The sequence below is a fragment of the Wasmannia auropunctata genome, unplaced genomic scaffold (genome assembly GCF_000956235.1).
Source record: "Wasmannia auropunctata unplaced genomic scaffold, wasmannia.A_1.0 LD336101.1, whole genome shotgun sequence".
In the NCBI taxonomy this organism is placed as follows: domain Eukaryota; kingdom Metazoa; phylum Arthropoda; class Insecta; order Hymenoptera; family Formicidae; genus Wasmannia; species Wasmannia auropunctata.
The window spans coordinates 2,847,327-2,860,827 of NW_012026789.1; the positions used below are offsets into that span (position 1 = coordinate 2,847,327).

At 36.0% G+C, this 13,501-nt stretch overlaps 1 protein-coding gene across 4 annotated transcripts in view; it reads right to left on the reverse strand.

Annotated features, from left to right (window-relative positions):
* Positions 1 to 13,501, reverse strand: part of LOC105459264 (nephrin-like) — a 250,206-nt gene that overhangs the window by 31,588 nt on the left and 205,117 nt on the right. For all 4 annotated transcript variants that reach the window (XM_011705174.1, XM_011705166.1, XM_011705157.1 and 1 more), the window contains exons 4-9: positions 8,744 to 8,952; positions 6,649 to 6,765; positions 5,333 to 5,536; positions 4,665 to 4,816; positions 3,866 to 4,010; positions 1,441 to 1,571 (exon numbers count right to left, since the gene is read on the reverse strand). In XM_011705174.1, the coding sequence (XP_011703476.1) occupies positions 1,441 to 1,571; positions 3,866 to 4,010; positions 4,665 to 4,816; positions 5,333 to 5,536; positions 6,649 to 6,765; positions 8,744 to 8,952 (958 nt within the window). The remainder of the gene's footprint in view (positions 1 to 1,440; positions 1,572 to 3,865; positions 4,011 to 4,664; positions 4,817 to 5,332; positions 5,537 to 6,648; positions 6,766 to 8,743; positions 8,953 to 13,501) is intronic.

Sequence of the window (13,501 nt, forward strand, 5' to 3'; positions counted from 1 at the left end):
ATTATATTAATTAAACTTTTTAATTTAATAGAACTCTCTCTCTTTCTGTAGTCCTTTCTAAAATACATAATATTAAAAATTAAGCAATTTTTGAAAAAAACAACGTTTAAAAAATTCGTTTAAAAAAGAGATTAAAATATTTGTTTGAAAAAATGTTCCCATTCGTTTTAAATTGATAACTATTAAATGCCGTGAATAGGTATGTATTTCGATGGCGGTAAAAGCTACGTTTTGTATCGTAGGATTAAAAATAAATTTAGGATGACTGAATGCAATTGCTTTTCCCCGGCCGTTTTAATTGCGACAGGCGATATCTTGATTTATACGTATGATTCATGCTGTGCCATCAGTTCCAAATCAATCGCGCCTATGACTTTATCATGGATAAAGACAAAACGGACGATGGGATTAAAACATATTCGGGCACTGACGAATGGCATTCTTATTAATCGCTGATAAAATGCTTCGATTTATATCTGCAGTTTCGATCCACGCTGTTATTTCCGTCCCATATCAATCACGCGAATCATCCTAATAGCGAAGAAAAACATTGCGTACTCAAGCGGCTTAGAATAAATTCGGACAAAGCGACGTGATGCCAAATGAATTACCACTCGGCGCGGATATTCCGATATTCGGGTCGCGCGAGATTCGCATTGGAAATCTCGCATCAAACACGCGGATTATTCTGATATTAGTAAAGAGGAATCGTTTTTATATGCACGCGGTGCTTATTAATCAATTTTGAAAGAAACGCCACTACAACACATCTCAAACATTAGCTTTTATCTCCTATAAGTTCACAAAATAGAACATAGAAATATTAATAAAATAATTAAAAAAAAACTTTACGTATATAGAAATAAATTTTTTGAAAATATTATATTGTAGTGTAATATATATGGTAAATATCTTATAAATATATAACATTTGGCGATAAGTCACATCCATCACATTTGATTTCCTTGCTAATGCTTTTTAAAATTTTCAAAATTTGTATTTCAGCATTTTTTAAATTAAAAACGTAAAAATCATTGACAATCGATTCACATGCGTATTCGACCGTTTAAAAGTTATGTTGTCTCAATCATGGAGGGTCTAATTTGAGACAAGGAGATTTACACAACTTTCCTTAAAATGCAAAGTGATTGTGAGAAGTTTCCGAGTGTGTGAGGAAATTTCTAAAGTCTAGCTGCTCTTCGAAGATTAATTACCGCACGAGGAAAGTGTCCGCTTTATATGCGCCCTGCGCAGTGTTACGGGCGATGCGAATCCGAGATCAAACGCGCGAGTTTTCGGACGGAAGTTCGTGTGACGCAGGTGCGCGCCCGTCGTTCCCTTATCTCGGCGCGATTAAGCTTCGTCGGCTTATATTATCGATTTCTGAACGGGATTCGTTATCTGCGCCCCGTGCGGTGCGCGTGCTGTATGTGGACTCACGTTATGGCGCCAGGAAACCTTGTAAACCCAGGGATTGGACTTGATGTTGCACTCGAAGTAAACGTCGATACCCTCCCGAATAGCGCTCGAATTCAAATTGCTGCCAAGCTCGAGGGTAACCACAGGCTCGTCTGAAAACAGAATCAACATCAAAGCTGAAACGCGCGAAATGTGCCAATATGAGAGACGCTTTAATTATAGTAATTGACGTTATTATAGTGCCTATATATCTCTTCAAGAAAGAAGAAAAAAGAACACGAAGAAAATAAATGTTTAGAAAGGGAAATTAAAATTTCTCTTTTAGCGCATTTTAACACTAATATCGACTCACCAATCGACAAATATTATCTATTTGATTTATCTTAGTTCATAGCATATTCCAGTGAGAAATGTCAGGTCGGAAAAGTGATTAGACGTCTAATTGATTTTAAGTTTACTTTTCTCTTCAGTCTCGATTCAAATTCAGAACTAAATATTCCTAAATCTTTATACGTGTGATTCGAATAATAGGAAATTGTTGGAAAAAAAAATCATTAAAAAAAAATTGATTTATCGATTAACAGATTATTTTCTTTTTCGTAACAAAGTTATCGTTTTGTCAAAATATTCAAAACGGTTTCGTTAATAATACAACTCCGCGGCGCAGATACGTTTTTCAGCATTCTCGTAAATAAATGGTCAACCGCATCGAGTGCCGGCGCATTTTCCCATTGAGAAACCGTCGTCCGGTATCCGTTTCGCGGTATTATCTTTATAACAAAAAAAAATAGATTGCCGTATCGAACGTTACTTATGATTCCTTTCGCGGCAGCGCCGCCGCGAATCCGATAAATACCGTTTCGCCGATTCGCGCTCACAATAAACGCAGTAAGAGTAAATTTCCTCGCGTCCCCCGCTCCACCGGCGCCGCCCGCGCCGCCCGCCCCCGTGGAATTACGAGCGGACGCGACTAATGGAAAAAACCGTGGAAAGACGAGGAAATGGGGCTGCCAAGGTAGTCGAAGTGGTGGAATACGCGGCGCGTAATCGGACTGAATCTTCAGCGCGGCGGATCGGCATGTGCCATTAATTTCCACGCGGAGCTCCTCCCTCTCTCGCTCATCCCTGTCCTCCCCCGCCCCCTCCCGCCGTTCACTGTATCTCGTTCCCTCTCGCTCGGACCGAATAGAGGAAAAACTTTTATATTGGACAGTGAAATCACGGGCGTTAAAATCCTGGCCAGCTGCAACGTCGGACTGCGACGCTTCGCGGCGATTCGTCCTGCAACTTTGCGTATTAATGGCGTCGGAAAGTTGCACCAGGGGGTGCAATTTGGACTGCGGCGCGGACGGCATCGACATCCGCCGACGACACGACCGTTGGACCTCGATCACCCCCGCGTGCCGATAAATTTGAAAGAATGCGTCCAAACGAAAACTGTCGAATGTGTAAACGGTTCGGGTATCGATAACGATGACGATGGAACCGAGGAAAGTCGGAACATTTGGCACGACTGAAAAAAAGTTTTCGTCAATCGCGAAATTAATAGCAGTAATGTTGATTGGAAATGTCTTCTTTTTATTTATTTATTAAAGATCACTTATTGGTTGATGGATTATGAACCCCGCAGCCTTACTCTCTCTTCTAATACTTCTAATTCTTCTAATATTTTTACTAAATAAAATAAAATTATTATACTAAATCATTTAACATTTTAAGGAAATAATTTGCGTACTTCTATTTTAGTGTGTATTCTTCCTGAATAACTTGCCGCTTGGTGATTGCTTTTTAGAAAGTAAATAGTTGTAAAACTATTTTTTAATATTTGTATAGTGCAAGTTTACTTTGTTATTACAACAAAGTTCCTAATTGTATCTGTGTAATATCCATAGTATAATGAATAATAGTATCCATTAATATTAAAGATAAATTTTTTCATCAATTTCGAATTCTTGCCATTTAAATCTTAAATCAATATTAATGTTAAATGAAGCAAAATTATTCTTATTTATATTTTTGAATCTTAGAATTTACAAGTTTCCTTTAATTCTCGATATTAAAATATTTTAATAATAATTTTTTATTATTAGAGAACAAAACCAGCTCAACCAAGGAATCTATTGCTATCCAGCGTTACGATCTTTTTAAAATGAAGTAACGTAACCGCTACGATGTAGCTAGACTTGATCCCAACGGTAAATGTTGTTGCGTTTTACGCAAACAATCCGTCGATAGTGAGGAGATCCGAAGTACAAAGAACGGTTTAGAGAAGTAAATTCTCGATTGAAATTTTAATGTTGACTTTATAGAACATATGTATGGCGGGGCATGCATGCGCAATGTGCTTGTAAAAATATTACATTGATGGAAGTTTTCTACTGTGCGGTCGCATACGCGACGTGAAATTGCGGGGACACCCCCGGTGCGTTTCTGTGAAAACACTCACGGAATATATTGAGCTTCCATCCTTCCTCCATCTCCGAGTCTGGAATATCGGGCACGCTGGCGCGACAGTAGAGGAACTTTCCGGCGTCTTCGATACTCGGCACGAATGTGAGGATGCTGGTTGTTACGTTGCCGTCGGGACTCGTCTGCCGGCGAGATTTCATGAATTTAAAACAGTTTACCAAATAATTTAATAATCGCGATATGCATACACATTCGCCGTCGTCGTGATCAGATTAGAGTTGCTGGATGACAATGATTACGCCGATATTGGACCTATACTAGCCAATTACGGCGCCAATTATTCGCATCTCAAAGAGTTGTCATATCGGACAAAATACAGATTGCGTGATGTTTTTGAAGTGAAACTATTTTTGAAAAAGTACTAAAAATAAACACAAAAAAACAAATGCATTAATTTTAATAATAAAAATAAATAAAAATAAATTATGTTTACAAATTTCGACTTCTAACAATTAGCAATTACAATGATAATTATACAAAAATTTTCTTTTGTTGCAGCTTTGTATTTCTTAGTTAATATTAATAAATAATTGGTTTATGCAGCTGTGCAAAACAAACTATATGCATCATGAAAGTGCGATGCGTTTGTAAAGAATTTGCTTATTGCTCGAAGCAGCTTTTCGCACTGATGCAATTCTATCAATTTTTCAAACATGAGAGAATAAATGAAAAAATAATCACAGAAACGTTTAGGAGAGTTCTCGGGACAAGTACGTGCCAATACATATGATTTACAAGAATGCATTAAATCGTCGACAATGTATTTTAAATCGTACCGTTTCCCGTGCATTTCGCAGTATCATGTTCCCTTTGGACCACGTGATCGTCGGGCTCGGTCTGGCTCCGACAACCTCGCAACCTATCTCGTAGGTCTTGCCGGCGCTAAGTGGACGGTTCTCTCCTTGAATCCGGACCCAGAGCGGTTTCACTGTAAAAGAGTGTGTCACACTCGGATTTAAGCACCCATCGATCCGCGCATGGGTCGTGAAGCTAATAGAAATTTCTCCAGTAAAGACTGAATCGACTGACGCCTTCCAGATAAATTGTAACAATCCATACGCGACGATTTTTAAGCGATGATTTAATCATAGTATTTATAAACTAAGTTAATAATTATTAAAAATGCATTTCCGGACATTGTGTATGTTTTCATTTTATGATGTAATAAATTAATCATATAATAATTATATGTATCTCTTCTTTCCTTTTTTAATACTGTATTTAATATAAATATTTATTATAATAAATAATAATAACGTAGTAAACGATATTATCATATCGTGATTTATTCAATCGTTAATCATTATTGATAGAAATAATGATAAATTGCTGTTCATATTCCTTTCTTCACGTAAAATGGAATTGAATGTATTAAATAAAATTGTTATTTTTCACTTGCTTTTTAGAACGTAATCGCAAGATCTCTTTATCTGTCGATACTCACAATTCATATCAAGTGACACCGAACTTGATATCGGTGCCACCATGTTATTGTTCGTGGCTTGACAGGTCAGAAACGCACGCAAATGTTCGCGGCCCAACTTTTCCAATTGCAGCACGTTCCGGACCCTTTTAGCATCCACGGTCTCGTAGCTGTTGTCCAATAGAGCAGTCCCCTGCCACCATGTCACTCGTGGTTGCGGCCGCCCTGAAGAAACATAAGGGTTCGGAGATGGCGGATACACGTCGGTGCTACGTGGCGCTAATGGCACCCGCTCGGTGGTGTAATCACATCTCGACTTAACGTCTCGTTATAGGTATAGACAAAAATATGAAAATTGAAATCTCTTTAGTGACGTTAAAATTGCTCGTTTCTAAGAAAATGTAATTTGACACTTCAAAATAGCGTAGTAAAGAACGTGGTCGCCTATTAATCTTTTATAAAATAATTATATTTTAAACATACACTTTTTTATGCTATTGTCGAAAGAATTTGATTGCCATTCGTTTTAATGAAGAGTAATTATTTTCAATTTGAGAAGGAAATACACATACATCGCATCACTTGTCACTATCTAGTGTTCTAGTATATAGAGATATTATTTCTATACTTTAATATAGAACAAATAGTAAAAAAAATAGGATTTTTTACTTTTATTTGATAAAAAAGTATGTATGTTACTTTTTCTACCGTAAATTCATTACATAAGATTCATTATTTATTTTGTAAAATTTCAAATTTATTATAAAAATATGAATAACAAATAAATGTTGCGCAGAGTATGTCAGAAGAAAACAAATTTTTTTTTAAATTACAATATTTTGAAAAAAATATTTTACTAACAAACAGTGCTAAAAATTTTTTTTTTGATGCGAAGAAAATATATTTAAAATTCACATGGACAACGTACTACTATACAAACAAAATATTACTAAAATAAAAAAGAATTTTTACTATCAAATTAAAACAAGCAATAAATGTTGCAAATGATTTTTATATAATTTTACAAAATTCTGTCGACATTTGGTAGCCAATGATTAAAACATGTTCACCAAATTTTCTACAGCACCAAGATACTTTGCCTTTTATTTTCCAATATTCGATATTTATATACTTTGTTTCATCTCCGAAGGCGTTATCTCTATTCGAAATTCAAAACGCGGGGACCACGTGTAATACATTCGCTTGAAGTGTCAAAGAAATCGAGCCGCATTTATTTTACGTAACTCAAGTACTGTATAAGTCGTGACAACGACATGCCGCCTGAGCGTTATAGAAGGCGAATGCAACGGAAGTGCATCGGCGCGTCATGCACTTACCACCGGCGGCGACACACGTGATATTGAGAGACGCTCCTTCGCTGTACGGGCCAAGGATGTAATGGGGAATATGAGACCTTCCGTCCTCGTCCAATATGCTAAGCTGCTCCGGCGGTACTGTAATAATTTTCACAGTAAGAAGCTCTTCATTTTTCCTCTTATTCGGAGTGTCTGCGAGAACGCGAACAAGGGGGGACTGGGAGGCGAATCAATTTGCGCAACGATGTATCAATCCTATAATGTCACCTAAGAAGATGGTGACGCTACTGCGACGTTGCTATTACGGCGATATTAACAAATCTCCATTTAACGCAAATAAGAAGATCCGCAACGAGGATCAGAGCGAGAAATTTTTGAAAACGTAATATTTAATTTTAAAAATTTAGTAAAGAAAATATACGTTTTACGCGTACTAAAAATGCTTTCAGTTAAAGATGTCGTTAAACCGACACGAAAATTGCTCCATGGAATATTTTTAAACTACCGAATTTGAATCTAAAACGAAAAATCTCTGAATTCAAAATGGCAATTTTAACCGGACGGAATTAAATGAAGAAACGTGAAAAATTCTAAATGTAAGTGTACGTTAGCCGCAAAAACTGCAAGTATGCGGACGGCGTAGTCAGATACCTTGCTAGCACGTAAAGTGTTAATGAAGTTCAGAGAATGGCGGTAATTATTGTTATCAATTTCTCTCGAAACTCCAATCTCATCTTCGTAATAGTGCCATCCACAGAAAAAAATTTAGATAAAACTATGCCTTAGACACGCTTGTCCCCTCTTTATAATATATAAAACAGATTTTGTATAAAATAAAAAGAGAAAAACCTAAATAATAAAATAGATGTGCAAATGTCATACATATTAAATTATTAAATTACTTTCAAAGATGGACTTAGAAATTAATTGTTTGAATAATTGAAATCTTTATTAGAAATATATTTATCTTTCCCGATCAAAAACCTCAAGTTAGGCTCTCGCGAATGTATATTACAATCAGCACTTACCCCATGAGTAGAAAAATTCGCCACACTACTAAAATAACGTTACTTAATATTCGCGTTGGCGTGCGAGTGCTGGCGCGCCATGGCGAATCAATTTGCACAACGATGTATCAGTCTGCGCCGTCACGTACCGCCTTTACCATTAAGGGAGGGGAAAGAGGGAGGCAGGTGTTATTTCTAAGATAAAAAATAAATTTTAATGTACCGGTATGGAGCGGAGGGGCTGGGTGTGTCTATCCGCTCGGTATTATCGGCCACGGTCACGTAACTGTTCTTCCATTAAGCGAAACGTTACTCCAATGCGATGCAAAAGAAAAAGTCAAATGCAGCCGGTGCACTGTTTTGAGAACGCGCGTAAGGTTATCGGTCGGATTCCAGCCATTCGACGATAACGGTGTCGATTATATTAGATATGGCGAGCGCAAAATATCAAAGTGGTCAACATAACCCGGAAGGTGTGTCATATAATTTCGTGTTTTGAAATTACTATAAGAATTTTCAATGATTATCACAGTGAATTATACATATTAAAGACTTCGTTGATTGCAAGCCAAAAAGGAATCCCTTCGGTTTGCTGACTTATCAGTCAGAATATGAAACAAATATAATATATCTATTATATTTGTTTCATATTCTGTTACAATTTTAAATTTCTTGTTACGTATTGAATTTTTAAATTACCTATTTCTGAATTAGCATGCCACTTTGAAAATGGTAATTTGTTTTATCGTTATCGTCGTGCGATTTCAGGACGGACGCTCCGAAAGTTTAAATTTTAAATCGCCGCGCGCAATATGCAGCTGTGTGTTGTTTATGAGAAAAGTCAAGAATACGCTTTTCTTGTATCGAAAACCGTTTCTCGATACATGCTTTCTCCAAATGTTCTTAGATTTCTTATTTAGATTGTTGTTCGTTATCGTTACCGGAATTATCAGATAGGTACGTGTGGAAATAAGGAGTGTAGAAGCAATATGTATTCAAAGGAACGCGCCGCGGTCCTGAGAAAGTTACAAAGGAACGTGCCTCGCTTCCCTTTATTGTCGAGCACATCTTATATTCAGGTCAATGCGGAATATCGTTTAGGAACTCACTGATGACCGTTAGATTGACTTTGCTGTTGCGCGTCGGCGACTGCTTGAAGTCGACCCTGCATCTGTAAACAGCTGCGTCGCTCTCGCGAACCTTTTCCAGAGTGAGTTTCGCGGGGGTTTCGGAGTGCTTGAAGAACGCGCGTCCTTCTAGGCTGTGATCCTGCCAGTGATTCCCATGATCCGGGCTGTCCCTCCCTCTCGTGTCGAAGCTGCGACAAAAATTAAATTAAACCTTATCAGACGGATAAGCGTTTATTTCGAAACATACTTTATAAGTCGTTAAAGTCAACGGTATATAATTTGTTTTAATATTTTAAGATATTTTAAGATTAAATATATTGACGTGGAAAATACGGATGATTGGATTTTATTGGAATTGTTGGAATTATCGCAACAAAAATTACACAGATGTCAAAAAAGGTAGAATTATCAGCAACGGTGATTATCACAATAAACGTACAACATATTGTATTTTATACAATTTCGCGTTAAAGAACGATTGGAAGTTTGCCTATAAAAAGCCGTAAATAAGAAGGTGCTCCCGCGCCTTTTATTTTCCCTTCTTTTTCCTTCAATACTCACTAATGCGCGTCATCGTGTTTCTCGGACAAGCGGACGTATAGAGAGAAACTTTTATATTGCCCCTATTAAACTCTCACGAGACGGTCAATCGAGAAAAATGCTTCGTCGTGGTGCAGTTACCGAAGAAAAGTACAGAGTCACGCAGGATTCTCGTAGCACTTTGCCCTCTAATATCGGCCCTTTTACGCCAGCGCGCTGCCCTCGCAGAATTTCTATCGGCGAACAGAAACGAAGCTAACTGAATTTATGCGGCGTCGTTGCTACAAAGAAATTTTCCAAAGAAATTTGCGACGGATCGGGGCCATAATGAAATTCCTCGGTAACTTTTCAGAACTCATTATTGTGCTTGAGCGAAATTTTCGAGGAAGCTTGGACCCAGCTGTATTTAACTATTTATTAAAAAAGTAATTTTTCTTCGAATAACATTTATACTTGTCGATACATTGCACGCGTAGGATGTCCTGGAGCTTAATTTTAATTAAAGCTTTTTGACTTCCTTTATTAAAATATCAATAATTTTTTGGTTTTAATGAATTCTAAATTAAATAATTAAGTCGTGAATTAAGTTTTAATTGAATAACAAAATCTCAGTGTCTACCTAAAATTAGATAGTTCTTACTTTTAAGAATTTTAATTCAAGATATAATTGAAAGAACAAATTTAATGTCAACTATTAAAATATTACATATATATGTATATATGTGACATATGTGACAACTTTTTATATGTGATAACTAATCTTTTTTAAAAATAACTCGTCAAATCGGACTCAGTGTTCAAAAAATATATGAAGTTCTGTTTCTTAAAAACAGTTGGAACGATTTTAGTTTAAAACAACCGAGCCAATTGCTGCTAATTTATTTCTTTAGTTTTCCTAAATTAGATTTGCACCAAGGAGCTCTAAAGTAAACGCGATATATATTCGAGATAATATTTAACCGCTACAATTTTCTTATCTCCTCTATGTGATAGCTAATCTTAAAAAAAAACTCGTTAAATCGGACTCACAAGGGGAAGGCCAGGTCAGTATATCACGGATTCTGATCCCAATTTTTTTGATGAAATTAGAGGCAAAATAAAAATATAGTGTCCGAGCGTTTAATTGAATGGACCTTAGTTTTCGAGTAAGAATTTTCGAAATATTATCCGAATTTAATTTATTACAATTTTTAAATAATAATATTCAATATTTATATTCAATATTCAATAATAAAAAGCGAAATAATATTTCTTTTATTCAATATCGGTTATAATAATGCTTGGGAAAAAATACAATTTTTATGTAAAAAAATCGTACATTACAATATCAGCAATAAAAAAATAAAAAAAAATAAAAACACGCATTAAAAAAAAATTGCAACATCCAGGGATTAAACATTGAAAATGATTGAAAAGCAAGCCCTTTAATGCCGGACCGGTTGAGAGAGAGTTTATCGGGGAAGCTTATAAGGTGCGCGGCGACGCGCGATGGCGTCCTTTAAATTTCAACAATATTTCGAAAAGTCTTATTCAAAACTAAGGCCCATTCAATCAAACGCTCGGACACTATATCTTTATTTTGCCCATAGTTTCACCAAAAAATTTGGGATCAGGATCCGTGATATACTGACGTAGCCTTCCCCTTGTCAGTGTTCAAAAAATATATAAAGTTTTGTTTCTTAAAAACATTTAAAATGATTTTAATTTAAAACAACTGAACCAATTGCTGCTAATTTATTCCTTTAATTCTCCTGAATTAGATTCGCACCAAGGAGATTTAAAGCGAACGCGATATGTATTCGAGGTAATAATTAACCGCCATAATTTCCTTATCTCCTCGAACGTATACGCTTCTAATGTGCAGTACAGTCCTGGGTGCATCTCACAGCAGTTTCCGCGATTCTGTCAGCGTTATTATACCATGGCGTCAGTTGTACGCCATGGCATTCTGTTATCACGGAACTTTTAAATGTGCTGTGGTCGACATTGTCTGCATATCAGCAGTCATATTTTCCTTCGGATTCTGAATAGTCGACGTTCACTCGGGGAACATGCACGGAAGTCTTGTGCAATATCTAATTAGCTCTCGACTATACCGAAAAAAACTGAATCTCCCAGCCAACCGATTAACAGAATACTGTAAATAAAATATTTTGATATATTTTATAATATTGTAATATAATAGAAAATTTACTTTACATTAATATCATATCTTAATAATTGTCGAATGTTAGAATCCTACACATTTTAATATGAAACTAGATATTATAATAATAAACAGATTACTGTGATAATAGACATTCTGTTGAATACTGAAAGAAGAGAGGATTAAAATTCGATAGCTTCGAATTCTTTGTAGATTTTATCTATCATGTTTTACACGATAAACTTAATAAATTGTATATTTAAAAATAGACTGTTATAAAGCTGTTTTTTTTTGGAGAGATTAATTTTTATTGCGTTTCCCTGGAAAAATAAAACAATATTTATAAATGCTTCTGCATACGTTTTTCTTATACCTATAGCAAGCAATATCAGCAAGCAGTATCAGCGTAACAAAAATAATTATCTCAAGTATGCATCTAAAAGTTGGAATTGATTCGTTCGAGGTGTGACGAATGTTGTTCGCTTGCAGTGTTGCACCTGCTCAGGTGCGGGCGCATCTCGATGTCGGGGAAAGGTTTGCCGCGCCGAGCGATATATGTGCGGAGTAGTTTTCTGAAACCGGTCCTTGGAGGACGTTCGTATACTTTTATATGACTCGCGCGCCGCGCCGGTTCGCCAAGGCGAGTTACATCGTCAGCCGAGCGTGTGAACGCTTTCGCTTGTCCGAACGATTTTCTGCGTCTTCGATTTTCTGGAGCGCCTTGCCCCTTGCTTTTGCTAAACACGGTCGAGCGATAAATTACGTTAATCAAAAGGAACACCGGGCGTCATGATGAGACGTGTATAAGGGATATATACTGCAGATATATATTCGTTAATGAAGTGCATTGCACGTTATGTATATCATCGGCATTATCTTCAATTTGTGCACACAGATCTTGAATCGCGTCACTTTCATTCCTATTAATATACGTTATTTCTGGAATTATTGCTACTTCAATTACCTTCATCGAATTTCGAAGATCAATCACGGTGCGATAAAAGGAGGACATGGAAAGAGAGGATACAAGATATAAGGGGACGTAAATATTTTTAGATTTTTTGCCTATTTAGAGCATTAGATTTATCGCGTGTCGTACGTGGGTATCGTTTTAATTAAACAGACGTAAAATGTGAATTATTTAAGATAAAATATAATTTATATACTATAACAAATGCAATTAATTGTGAACATATTATTCGGCATCGTTTACAAAACGCGCTTATTTCACGCGTAGACGTTTCAACAGCAACGAATAGAGTAATCGCATGTCGGACATGCAAGTACAAAGGATTACTACATTGCAGACAGCTGAGAGATGCACATCACGTGCAGAACGTGTCACGCTTTTGCATTTCCTTTGTCAAGTGTTGCAGCGTCGCTTTGACTGGCCTCTGAACTATTATCGGTAATCTTCCTTAATTACTTGCCAAGAGAAAGTCGACCACAATCACACTTTGAGAATAGAAACTCGTTACGAGATGCGACTTTTCGCGAGCATTCTGTTACAAAGCCGTCTTAAAATTGCTGGAATTCCTCTCGTTTGTAGATACTTCAGTTAATTTAGACTTGGCTTGTGATAACTGGAAGAGATGTTGCACGAGACATTTGTTTAGAAGAATGTGAAGTGCAGTTTTATGATTTGGCTCTTAATTTAATATTAACCTTGATTGAAATCATCGAAAGAGATGAAACTCAATCAAATTTTCGCAATTCAGGCATTTATGTAACCAGTAGGGGTCGGTCGTATTTAAAATAACATTATTTAAAGTATTTTAAATAACAAAGTAAAAGAGTTATTTAGTATTTATTATTTTAAATAGCTTCTTGTGATCTATTTTATATTTAATATTTTAAATATGTTTTTGGAATCTATTTTATATTATTCATTTTAAATAAGTCGTGTTTCTGGAATCTATTTTATATTTGTTATTTTAAATAGGTTATATCAGTTACTTTACCGACTTCTGCTTATCAGGAATCGGTCGTATTTAAAAAAAACATTATTTAAAGTATGTATCTTAAATAAAAAAAGTAAAAGAATTATTTAG